Source organism: Pygocentrus nattereri, chromosome 22 (genome assembly GCF_015220715.1).
Source record: "Pygocentrus nattereri isolate fPygNat1 chromosome 22, fPygNat1.pri, whole genome shotgun sequence".
Taxonomy (NCBI): domain Eukaryota; kingdom Metazoa; phylum Chordata; class Actinopteri; order Characiformes; family Serrasalmidae; genus Pygocentrus; species Pygocentrus nattereri.
In genome coordinates this window covers 6574173-6586582 of record NC_051232.1, presented here as the reverse complement: position 1 = coordinate 6586582, position 12410 = coordinate 6574173, and the positions used below count along the sequence as shown (strand labels likewise).

At 41.5% G+C, this 12410-nt stretch overlaps 1 protein-coding gene across 1 annotated transcript; it reads right to left on the bottom strand.

Annotated features, from left to right (window-relative positions):
• Positions 1-2173: 2173 nt before the first annotated feature.
• LOC108411397 (CD209 antigen-like protein E) lies at positions 2174-11104 on the bottom strand. The gene is made up of 6 exons (XM_017682947.2): positions 10946-11104; positions 10769-10864; positions 8441-8614; positions 5644-5792; positions 4540-4634; positions 2174-3300 (listed from the first exon to the last, which is right to left on the bottom strand). Exons 1-6 carry the CDS (start codon positions 11052-11054, stop codon positions 3156-3158), a joined length of 768 nt encoding a protein of 255 aa, XP_017538436.2. The 5' UTR covers positions 11055-11104; the 3' UTR covers positions 2174-3155.
• Positions 11105-12410: the final 1306 nt, after the last annotated feature.

Genomic DNA, 12410 nt, shown 5'->3' with positions numbered 1-12410 from the left:
AAAACTACTAGGAAAAACGTCTGGTTCCACTGACTTGCATTTAAAGTATAGTAGGTTTTTCCTTCTCGTGTAAAGTTGCCCTTTTGGAGATATGAGATTTTGTTCCAACAACAGAGATATAGTTTTTTTTGTGCTCAGTTTTCTGATATTGGATTTGATTAAATGGATTTTTCAGTTTATTTCAATGTTCTTGATTTCATGTCTTATCGCGGACTTAAGCGTGCTTTGTTTTTACTACTGAGCTCTCAAATAAAAACAAATCAAATGACAAAGTGTACTCGTTTTATACTTCTCTTGTATTTGTGTTTAAATAATCTGTCATCTCAGCCTGTTCAGGGATCAAGCAAATTAATTATTTATTTGAAAAAAAAAATAGACTTATTTTTTTTGGAAAAAAGGAGCGGTTTATTTGGAGTGGTCCTTTGAAGATGATTAATAATCTCAACAGATTATCAGTAACACAACAACATATCAGTGAAGTAGGAGTAGTGAAGCATCTGAATACACTGAAGTGTCTTGTAGATGTTCTGTTGATATATTACTTAGTTTAGGTAGATTGTTAATGTTACTTCAATTACACAAAACCTAATCCTTACCCTGACCCTAATCATAACTTTTACCTCAACCCCCAACCTAATCTTAACCCTAACCCTGGCCCTAGTCCTAACCCAAACCTTTACCATGAATTCTGATCTGGCTGTTTAGACTGAGTAGCATTGCTGCAGTATCAGATTTCAGTACCACATACGAAAACCTCTCAAATCGGATTGGAAAATGTCAGATTCAGGGTGTTTGTCTGTTCACACTGACATACAGACACACATCTGTGTCACATACGGAGAAGAAGATCGGATTTGGGCCACTTTTGCCTGCTGTGCAAGAGTCCTTGGGCAGGACTCCTAACGCGACCTTGACCTTCCTGTGCAAAACACAATCATATTGTAAGTCAATTGTACAAAATTTGTTGTAAATGTAACCAAAGAAGAGCTGCTGGAGTAATGAGGGAAGTCCAAAAGTGTAAGATAACAAAGCCAGAATGAATAAGGAATCATTTTCAATATATTCACCCACGAATCTCCCTCTTCTATTCAAGTTCAACCCAAGTCGCTGCCTGTGATGCTTTGAGCGAGTTCAAACTGGGACGTTCGTTGCGCAATAGCTCACCACATTTCTGCAGAATCTGAGCCGGATCAGATAACGAGTGTCCTCACAGGAAACAAACTGTGTCCTGTACTGTCTGCGTAGGCTGTAAAATTTCCACTGCTGCTACTCTGGCTTTCGTTGAGGTATCGGTTCTTGAATCACAGTACGGATTCAGTCTTTGTCAAAAACTTGCCTGTACTGATATTATCTACATGAAAATGATGTTGGAAACTGGAAACCTTCTCTAATATTCTATATACTTTTTACTGAGAATAGTTTTAATGCCTCAAAATTATGTCATTTCTCTCTGAATGATTTCTGTTTTTTGCTGTTTTTCCTGAATGGGTCTTTATAAGCGATAACATGCTAATCTACACAGGTACACCTGTTCAGTTGCTTGTTAACTCAAATAGCTAATCAGCCAATCACACGGCTGCATCTCAGTGCATTCAGGCATGTAGAGGTGGTCAAGACAACTTGCTGAAGTGCAGACCGAGCATCAGAACGGGGAAGAAAGGGGATTTAAGGGGCTTTGAACGTGGCGTGGTTGTTGGTGCCAGACGGGCTGGTCTGAGTATTTCAGAAACTGCTGATCTACTGGGATTTTCACACACAACCATCTCTAGGGTTTACAGAGAACGGTCCAAAAAAGAGGAAATATCCAGTGAGCGGTCAGTTGTGTGGACGAAAATGCCTTGTTGATGTGAGAGGTCAGAGGAGAATGGGCAGACTGGTTCCAGATGATAGAAAGACAACAGGAACTCAAATAACCAACCAGAATCTCTGAGGAATGTTTCCAACACCTTGTTGAAAGTGTGGCACAAAGAATTAAAGCAGTTCTGAAGGCAAAAGGGGGTCCAACCATTTACTAGCAAGGTACCTAATAAAGTGGCCGGTGAGTGTATATTCTCTGCTCACAGCGAAGAGGACAGTATGGAGAACAAAGGAAATGGTCAACCCAGTCTTTGTAAAAAGTTATATTTAATAAAGATGTACATTCACCTCTCAAGCACGCAGTTTCTGTCAGTTTATTTCAAGCGACTAAATCCAAAGAATACAACCCCTGGCAAAAATTATTGACGAAAATCTTTCAATTGTTTAATTTTGTAGAGAGAAAAAAAAAAATAAATAAATAATTGTTGTAGTCAGTCACAGTTGTGTTTGTAGATCAAGTAGAGGAATAAAATATGGAATCAGTAAATTCTGAGGAAAATACGTAAATTGTGGTTGTAACACAAACACCTGCGTCAGATTAAATCTGCTAATTAGTCTTCAGTTAAAAAGAGTGCTCACAGCTTGGAGAGCCTTTGATAGACATGAATCACGGCTCCAACACGAATGTCAGTAGAAACAAAGGAGAGAATTATAAAACTTCTTCATGAAGGTAAATCATCACGGAATGTTGTGAAAGATTTTGGTTGTTCCCAGTCAGCTGTGTCTGAAATCTGGACCATAAAAATATAATAATGATTGGTTCTGTCATTTTTTTTAATTAGGAGTTAAGACCTCTCAGTTAATACTTCTCACATGACTTTTATATCTTTTCAGAAATGTTGGTGGCACAAAACAAAAGATAAAGAAATCTGAATTGGCCAGGTATTGAGCATCTTTGGTCAAATTCCAAGTTTGCCGTCCATGGCTGGGAGTCCAAGAGAGCACAACTGGCCTAGATCTCTGGGTGGGTAGGAAGGCCCCCATCTCCCCCTATCACCCAACGCAATGCTAGTCAGCCAAGCCCAGCTGAAGTAACAAACCTGGTTTTGGCACTTTCCTCCCAGCTCGTTCAGCTGTCCAGTGACGTTGCGCCAGTTTGAAAAATACGGTGGTGCTTCACAGGTCTCGGAGGAAGCCTGTGCTAGCCTTCGCCCTCCTAGTGCTGGTGGTATCGTGTGATTAGGGAGAGTCTTATTTAATGGGTGGAATTAGATACGACTAAACTGGGTAAAAATTTAAGACAATAAATCAACAACTGAAAGTCATGGAGGTTGATAGAAATGTCAAGTGTGTTGGTTTTAACAGGCCTCTCGCTCACAGACCCAGTTCAGAACAGTGCTGCACCTCTCGTCATTCCAGGAGTTCGGAGGTTCGTAGTTTGGCTTGCTCTCTGCACAGTCCTCTCCAGTCCGATACTCATTAGGCTCTCCATTTATCCAGTACCTAGAGATTCAACAGAGAGAATAAAACACCAGGTTCTGTCTTATGAAAACCATCTTCACACTGTACTTACAATTTATTTAAACTTTATTTAGAGTAAATTTTTTGGATAGTTTTTAGGTCATTTTTGCCAAATGTGTTTTTCTGGCTCACTGACACATCAAAACAAGAGCTTAAGAAAAAAGTCCCAGACAATCTTGTCTCACGGCATAACACACTACTGTATACTAGAGCTAATCTGAATGCTTAGTTCATTGTTAGTCTTCATTCTATATTTTAGTGTTCTTGAGCTTTTAAAATTGTGCCTAGACTACAACACAAGGCCATTACTATGAAATTTCAAGTGGTTGCTGACGTGTAAGCTGTTGCTACATTATCCCAGGTGGCGGTTGCTAGATTTTCCCAGGTGGTTGCTAAGATATTTCTAGGTCATAGCTGTTATTCCACATGGCTGCTAAGGTATTTCTAGGTCATAGTTGTTGTCCCATGTGGTTGCTAAGTTAAAAGGCTATTGCTGTGTTATTTGGTTGCTTAGATGTTGCTAGGCCATTACTATGCAATTATAAGTGGTTGCTAAGGTGTTACTAGGCTGTTGCTATGGTGTTTGAGGTGGTTGCTGAGATGTTGCTAGACTGTTGCTATATTTTCCTAGGTGGTTGCCAAGATATTTCAAGGTCATTGCTATGTTATCGCAAGTGGTTGCTAAGGTATTTCTAGGTCATATCTGTTATCCTAGGTGGTTGCTAAAGTATTTCTAGCTCATAGCTGTTACCCGAGGTGGTTGCTAAGGTATTTCAAGGTCAAAGCTATTATCTCAGGTGGTGGCTAAGGAGTTGCTAGGCAAAACTAAAGAAGCAAACTTCAGACACCAAACATGTCTTGCTTGACTGGCTACATTATTAATCATAGGCCTACTACCTGACATGAGCCTGGCAGACCTCAATAAAACATTGGGTTTTGGAATGGATTTGGGTCAATTTGGGTCAACACAAGCAGTTAGTAACAGAGTAAATCCCCTGTAAAAAGAGCTTAATGAGCAAGTACAGGTTTTAAATTTAGCAGTACCAGTCAGGCCCAGCTGGGCTGGGTTTCAAAGTCGTGGGCATGAGTCGGATACGGGCTTCAGTTTCATACCCGTGTGATTGACATCTGATTGCACTTGCACATCTAAATGCATGCCCTGATGTATTCTGAGCTGACTGGAGTCGAGCCAGAGCTCATATACAGTCAGCACCACCTTACTCTGATGAAGGTGAGCTCCCATCCACCCAGGTCCATGTGGATTGACTCTCACTCAGGCCAATCCACACCTGCAAGTTCAGCTCTTGTATGAATCTCTGAAACACAAAGAATGTTACACTCAGGAGCATTGCTGTGTGTGGACCTCTAGACCCGTTCATAAACAACTGGGTAGTAAATGACATTTACTGTATAATATTTCAATAATTTTTATTTTGCATGAAAACAAACAAAAAAAATACTTCTGTGCTTTCTGCATTAATATTGCTGGACCCAAATTAAAGTTAAGCTTGGACTAAAAATAAATTTGCGAGGAGGCCAAATGTGCCTTCAGTATATGGTAGCAGTTTGATAGGAGACTGATTGAGGGATGGGAGAGAATTCTGAGAAATTAGGCTGGAGTTCTGTGTTAAACTGTCTTAGGAGTGAGAAACAGAGGATTTGGGATGGTTGTAGGGGGAAATGGAAGGTCAAGCAGGGAATTTATCGGCATTATGCTGGAAGGTGGAGAGGATTCAATTTTAAAAGTAGAATTCTTTGGATTTTTTGGGTTATTCAAGTCAAGCCCCGCTGCCTCAGGAAGATCAAGAAGATCCGGTCAGACAGAAGCCACCCAGCACTCGGCCTGTTCACCATCCTGCCATTAGGCAGGAGATTCCGCAGCATCCAGGCTGGAACAACCCGGCTAATGAACAGGTTCTTCTGGCTTCTGAACCAGCTGTGAAGCTGTAGATCCGTCCCCGACTACCACTTCACTCAGTCGCTCTGTCTGTAGTATTATTATATCATATCATCTCTGCTATGGACAATAACACCTTAACACTAAGCCACTTTAAAGAAGAACAGTCACTAAAGTCACTTTAAAATGTATACTGTCTCAAAATATATATATATATATATATATATATCTCTCCCAGCGGTCATCGGGAAGGCAGTGTTTTTTTTTTTTTTTTTAAATTACTGATTTCTGTTTTTATTTGCATTTTACCTACTGTCCCTACCTACTGAGATACCTCAGAGGGATAGTGCAAAAACATGGAACATCTTGGGATTCCTGAGGACTGATTTGAAAAACCACTGTACTGAGTGTCCCATATATATGCTCACCTGTTCCTCATGGCTGTTGATGATCACCAAGTCTGACCCTCTCTCTCTGCAGTCCTGTCTGCTCTGGAGCCAGTTCTTCCCTCCTTCCCTCCCGATGTAGTACATACTGGTGCCTCTCTTCGTCCACCCATCTGGGCAGGTCTTTTGTACTGTAGGTACAAAGACTCTCCTGAATGTGGTAACAGCTCTTTAACGGATTCAAATCTGCCCCCAAAAGTAGTTGGTGAAGCTTAAGCTCATTCTTCACTCTACTCGTGTAAATTTAATTCAATAAAACATTCAACATATTTTAATGAAATCGTTCCATTTGGTATCAGCTAACTGATCTTCACAACTTGCTGTTTTCCATGTAAAAGATATCAGGTGAAAAACTATGTGACTAGGCTAGTAATATTACCTGAGGTGACAAACGGTTGTGCCTGCATTTCTTGGTGTAAATGTCAAACCACCCCTCACCAAACCCCCATCGGGCCCTCAAGTGGCCACATACATCAGTGGCAACTGGAAACAGTGGTTTCGAATTTATGAACACTGCACATCCAGTGTGTTGGCCTTATAAGGCCATTGATGTGTGAAACACACTATGTAGCCAAAAGTAGGCAGACACCACTTCTAATATTGAGTTATAAAGTTAGAAAAATGTTATGTTTCCATAGATAAACACTAGCCATGTTTACTTGCAGCCTAATAATCTGTTAATCATGTGACTAATAGCTCAATCGGAATAGAATACGTCCATGTACCATCTCAGTCGGAATAGAGAAGTCCGATTGAGGCCTTTCAGAAAACAATTTCTATCCGACTGAACGAGGTGGGTAATCCTGTAAATAATCTGTTAAATAGAGGAATAATATCCATGTAAACGCCTGAATCCGATTACATTCCCTATCGGAATGTGTAAGTACGTTCTGCATGTGCGTCGCGTCACAGTGGGAGTTTATACCGTTCGACACGGCGGAGCAGAAACATCACTAAGGAATCAAAACCGTGCTCCAAATGAAAACTTCTCACTCTGACTGGACGAGATGTTCGCTGTCATGGTGATGTAAGTGGTTCTCCACCCATGCGTGTCATTTTGGATCTGATTCCTTGTAGTGAGCGTGTACATGAAGATTTTCCATCAGGTTGTTGAGTAGAGTGAGAATAAACACCTCAGTGTTAATCTATAATCAGAATGTATTCAACTGGATTGGCAAAATCCTTTGCATATAAACACATCTACTGGCAGTAGAGGGCCATACTGAAACAGCATAGTGACTTGTGGCAAAGGAGGCATAGTTCCGCATTTGAAAACAGTTTGTGAAATTTCTGCCCTCATAGATTCTCCAGTCAACTACAAATGCTATTAATGTGAAGAATCTATAAGCAACAACAGCTCAGCCATGACAAATTAGAGCACTCAAACTCACAGAGTAGGGACTGCCTTTTGAAGCAACATCAGCAGATGTTGAGTTTTCTATGTTTGAACAGCTGTACACCTTAGAAAACAAGCCTTAGATCACCATGCCAATCGTCAGCTTGGAAAATGTTCTCTGGAGTGATGATGCATGCTTTACTCTCTTGTGGTCTGATGGATGAATCTGGGTTTGGCGGATGACAGGAGAACCTACTGGTATGCATAGTTGCATAGTGCCAACAGTAAAGTTTGGAGGAGGAGGGATAATGAGCTGGGGCTGTTTTTCAGGAGTTGGGCTCGTCCCACTCAAACTTCCTTTCCTGTTCCACCATGACGGAGCCCCTGTGCACAAGGAGAGCTCCATAAAGACATGGTTTGACGAGTTTGCTGTGGAGGAACTCCAGTGGCCTGTCTTCAACCCCAGTGAACACCTTTGGGATGAATTGGAACATTGATTGTGAGCCAGACCCTCTCGTCCATCATCAGTGTCTGACCTCACAAATGCTCTTTAGACTGAACGGACACAAATTCCCACAGACACTCTCCAAAATCTTGCAGAAAGAAGAGTGGAAGAAGTTGCAGCTGCAAAGGGTGGCAACTCCATATTATTGGCCATGCTTTTGGAATGGGATGTCCTATAGTTGTGATGGTCAGGTGTCCACACATATTTGCTGATATTATAACCTAGACACCATCTCAGAACTTAATTCTCGGTGTTCTACAGCTTTCGCCATCATTTTAGAAGCATCTGTAGCTCAGTTCATCATCCTGGGTGCTAACATTTCCTCATTTTTCACAGTTTCCTATAAAGCAGTTGAAATCTGAGTACTAGTAGAGCACTGGCCTCATTATATAATCATTTTACAACCGCAATATTTCAGGATTACCGAAAACACAAACCTTAGCTTGTGAATGCGAGCGTAGATCTAATATTTTGCCCTACACATTGTTCTAGGCACATTTAAGAAGTAAAGGTATCCTACACAACTAAAAAAGATTTTCACCTGTTCTTCCATAAAGAAAATGGTTGTATATAGAACCTTGAACACTCAAAGAACCCTTTGAATGATTCAATGGTTCTTTGCATGATGAAATAGGTCTAAAGATCAATGGAGAGCGTGTTATAGATGGTTCACATCGCAACAATAGCAGAACCCTTGATGTTATATAGAACCATATGCAGCACATTCTCCATCAGTCTCAAGAACCCTTTCATGATGCAAAGAACCTTTTAACCAAAAGGCTCTTTGAGTGTTCCAGGCTTTATACAAAACCACTTTCTTTACTTAAGAACCCTTGAAGAACCATGTTTTGTTCTACGCATTAACTGTTAAGTAATGCTGATTTGAGGGATTTTTGTTCTCGCTGTGTTCTGCGTTCTCTGAGGTCTCTTTAACATACCCCTCTGTGTTTTTCTTTGCAGGTCTTCATCGCAGCTTTGCATCTGTGCACGTAGCCGGTTGAACTGATCCTGCAGCTGGACGTAGCTGGACTCTAACTGTGTCAGACGGCTCAGGCTGGTCCCAAGTTGATCATCTCCACAGGTTACATTGGCATCAGGTTTTGCAGCATCGGCTAAAATGCCCATTTGAATAAACGTGGTTGGCATTAAAGGTGGTTTGGTGTGAAATGCTCAGTTCCAGAGAGTCAGAATTGTTTACAATGGTGGTGATAGGAACCAGACGTCCACCTCTAAAAGCTCCCTTGCAGGAGCTTTTAGATTTTGGCCCAGAACGTGTTTTTTTAAGGCCTTTAATGTTGGAGATACTTGGAGGATGTTTGGAGGGAAAAAAAAAATATTATATTTATCACTATTTTCCCATCATCATCATCATCATTCCATATAAACTCAGAAGACTCCGGTACAGGTGCTGGACATAAAATTAGAATATCATGAAAAAGTTGATTTATTTCACTATTATTCCATTCAGAAAGTGAAACTTGTATATTATACTCATTCATTACACACAGACTGATATATTTCAAGTGTTTATTTCTTTTAATTTGATGATTATAACTGACAACTAATGAAAACCCCAAATTCGGTACCTCAGAAAATTGGAATATTAGTTAAGACCAATACAAAAAAAGGAGTTTTAGAAATGCTGGCCAGCTGAAAAGTATAAGCATATACAGCACTCAATGTGGCATGGAGTCGATCAGTCTGTGGCGCTGCTCAGGTGTTATGAGAGCCCAGGTTGCTCTGATAGTGGCCTTCAGCTCTTCTGCATTGTTGGGTCTGGCGTATTGCATCCTCCTCTTCACAATACCCCAGAGATTTTCTGTGGGGTTAAGGTCCGGGGAGTTTGCTGGCCAATTAAGAACAGGGATTCCATGGTCCTTAAACCAGGTACTGGTAGCTTTGGCACTGTGTGCAGGTGCCAAGTCCTGTTGGAAAATGAAATCTGCATTTCCATAAAGTTGGTCAGCAGCAGGAAGCATGAAGCGCTCTAAAACCTCCTGGTAGACGGCTGTGTTGACCTTGGACCTCAGAAAACACAGTGGACCAACACCAGTAGATGACATGACACCCCAAACCATCATTGACTGCGGAAACTTTACACTGGACCTCAAGCAACATGGATTCTGTGCCTCTCCTCTGTTCCTCCAGACTCTGGGACCTTGATTTCCAAAGGAAATGCAAAGTTTACTTTCATGAGGGAACGTAACTTTGGACCACTCGGCAGCAGTCCAGTCCTTTCTGTCTTCTGACGCCGTCTCTTGTTCAAGAGCGGCTTGACACAAGGAACGCGACAGCTGAAGGCCGTGTCTTGCGTACGTCTGTGCGTGGTGGTTCTTGAAGCACCGACTCCAGTCTTTGTGAATCTTCCCCACATTTTTGAACGGGTTTTGTTTCAAAGTCCTCTCCAGGGTGCGGTTAGCCCCACTGCTTGAACCCTTTTTTTCTACCACATCTTTTCCCTCCCTTCTCCTCTCTATTAATGTGCTTGGACACAGAGCTCTGAACAGCCAGCCTCTTCAGCAATGACCTTGTGTGTCTTGCCCTGCTTGTGTAAGGTGCCAATGGTCGTCTTTTGGACAACTGTCAAGTCAGCAGTCTCCCCCGTGATCGTGTAGCCGACAGAACTAGACTGAGACCGTTTAAAGGCCTTTGCAGGTGTTTTGAGTTAATTAGCTGATTAGACTGTGGCACCAGGGGTCTTCAATATTGAACCTTTTCACAATATTCCAATTTTCTGAGACACTGATTTGGGGTTTTCATTCCTTGTCAGTTATAATCATCAAATGAAAAGAAAAACACTTGAAATATATCAGTCTGCGTGTAATGAATGAGTATAATATACAAGTTTCACTTTTTGAATGGAATAATACTGAAATCAACTTTTGCATGATATTCTAATGTTATAACCAGCACCTGTAGGTCCACTGGTGGTCCTGGATAGTAAATGAATTTGTTCTGTAGTCATGGTTCCCCTGGTTCCCATCACCACCACTGTAAAGACATCTGAGTCTCTACAAAATCAACCAATTCACATTAAAACACTCTGAATAACTGTTTACATTTAAAAACACTGAATTATAGATAAACGTTCAAAAAAAAAAAAAATCAGCCGACAGCGTCCCAGTAGAGTATTATCCTCATTATGCACCTCACAGCTCTGATACAGACGTTTTCTGAGGACCTTTTTTTGGAGGAACATGTTTAAGAACGAAACTGTATCGGTCAGTGAGGCCCCGTGTTAACTGACGCTAACGGTTTTGACTTACAGAAGAGGCGCAGGGTGATATTGAGCGAGGCTTGCAGGATGCACATCACTCCTAAACACAGCAAACCCAACCTGTACACTCCACAAGCTGCCATTCCTGCAGGGACGAACGGAAAAATGTAGAAATACTGGAAAGGGGATCTTTCAGGATTTTTTACTCCTCACAAGCTATCCTTACCTCTGTGCTCCATCTTGCTTGGACTGTGCATAGCGTCTCCAACGGAGTCTAGACTCCCATTTGGTCGGTTCCAATTGTTCCCTGTTCTTGTTGGAGCTGCGGAGAACATGCTTTTGCTCTTGTCTTGTCTTCTGCGTTTTAACTGAGCTTAATTTCCTGAAAAGCACTTATTAGAGGGAAGTTAGACTTCCTCAATACTTCGGCCAGCCTAATCTGCTGAACTGGCACTGTTTGTTGCAAAAAACCGGTCACTGTTATGAGTGCTTTTTGGTCACCAAATTACCAGCGTGAGTCTTATTCAGCACAAATCCAGCGCTGCCCTTTTCTCACACTGGGGCTGAATCTCAAACGGCTCAATGCTCCCTATAGAATGCACTACGGAGGAGTTTAAATACTGGATGCTGCAGCCCAACAGAGCAAAACACAGCTAAGAATCAGTCATTTGGGACTGACACACACGATAAATGATGCACTGTTTGGCCGTAGAGGCTAGAATTTCTAAACTTTCATAGCTAGAACACTATTTAAGAAGTACGGGGCCGTTTGGATTAAGTCTGGGTTTGACGCGACTTCTGACTGAAACACGGACATTTGAAGCGTGTGAGCCACTCAAGCTACATTTTTCACTCGTGACTTTTTATATTTTTCACTGTTTTACAGTAAATCATATCGTAAGTGCTTTAATCAAGTCTGTGATATTAATGATGGACTTGTTTAGCCTGTTAGCTAGCTGACTAGTCCAGTTCTAGATAAAAATATAAGTTATCAGCCCCTCCGTTTAAACAATAAATGGGTTCTCACTTCATCAGTGCACTCGGTGCTCCGTGCGATCAGCACTAGAGTCAAAGATTAACAGCAGAAGAGTTTTTCCTGAGTTCAGTCACTGTGAGGCCATCATAGGAGCGCGTGTAACAGAGCATCACAGAGCATCAACGCCCAAAACACCCACTTTTATTGTGTTAAAAGTAGATCTGATCATATTTAAAGTGAAGATACTGGACATTTCCATAGGTATCAAACAGTGAGGTGCATTAGACAGGATTTGGGCTCTTTTCATACATTTTCAGTTGTATTTGATCAACATTTCCATGTGTAATATTTCTCCCTACTTTTAAAAACATACTTGCTTAACATGGCAAAACATGCTGAACCACATTTTAGTGTTCGGATTGTATTTCGGACTGTATTTCAATTATATTAACAAATGTCCACACTTATCCACATCGGCCGTCGTGCATGTGGACAAATAAAGCTTCTGAAGGATTTCAGGGCCCAGAAACTAAAAAAACACCGCTGACCATCTATCGTTTGTTCTCGTAAGTCCGTCCTGGAGGGAGTCTTGTCATGTTAGGATGTTCCAGAAATCCCAGACGGGCAAGAACAGCTGAAAAGGGGGTCCCTGAAAATGACCCACAGGCAAGGTGCATGGCCTCTTAGACCAGTTCCAGCATCAGAAGAACAGAGA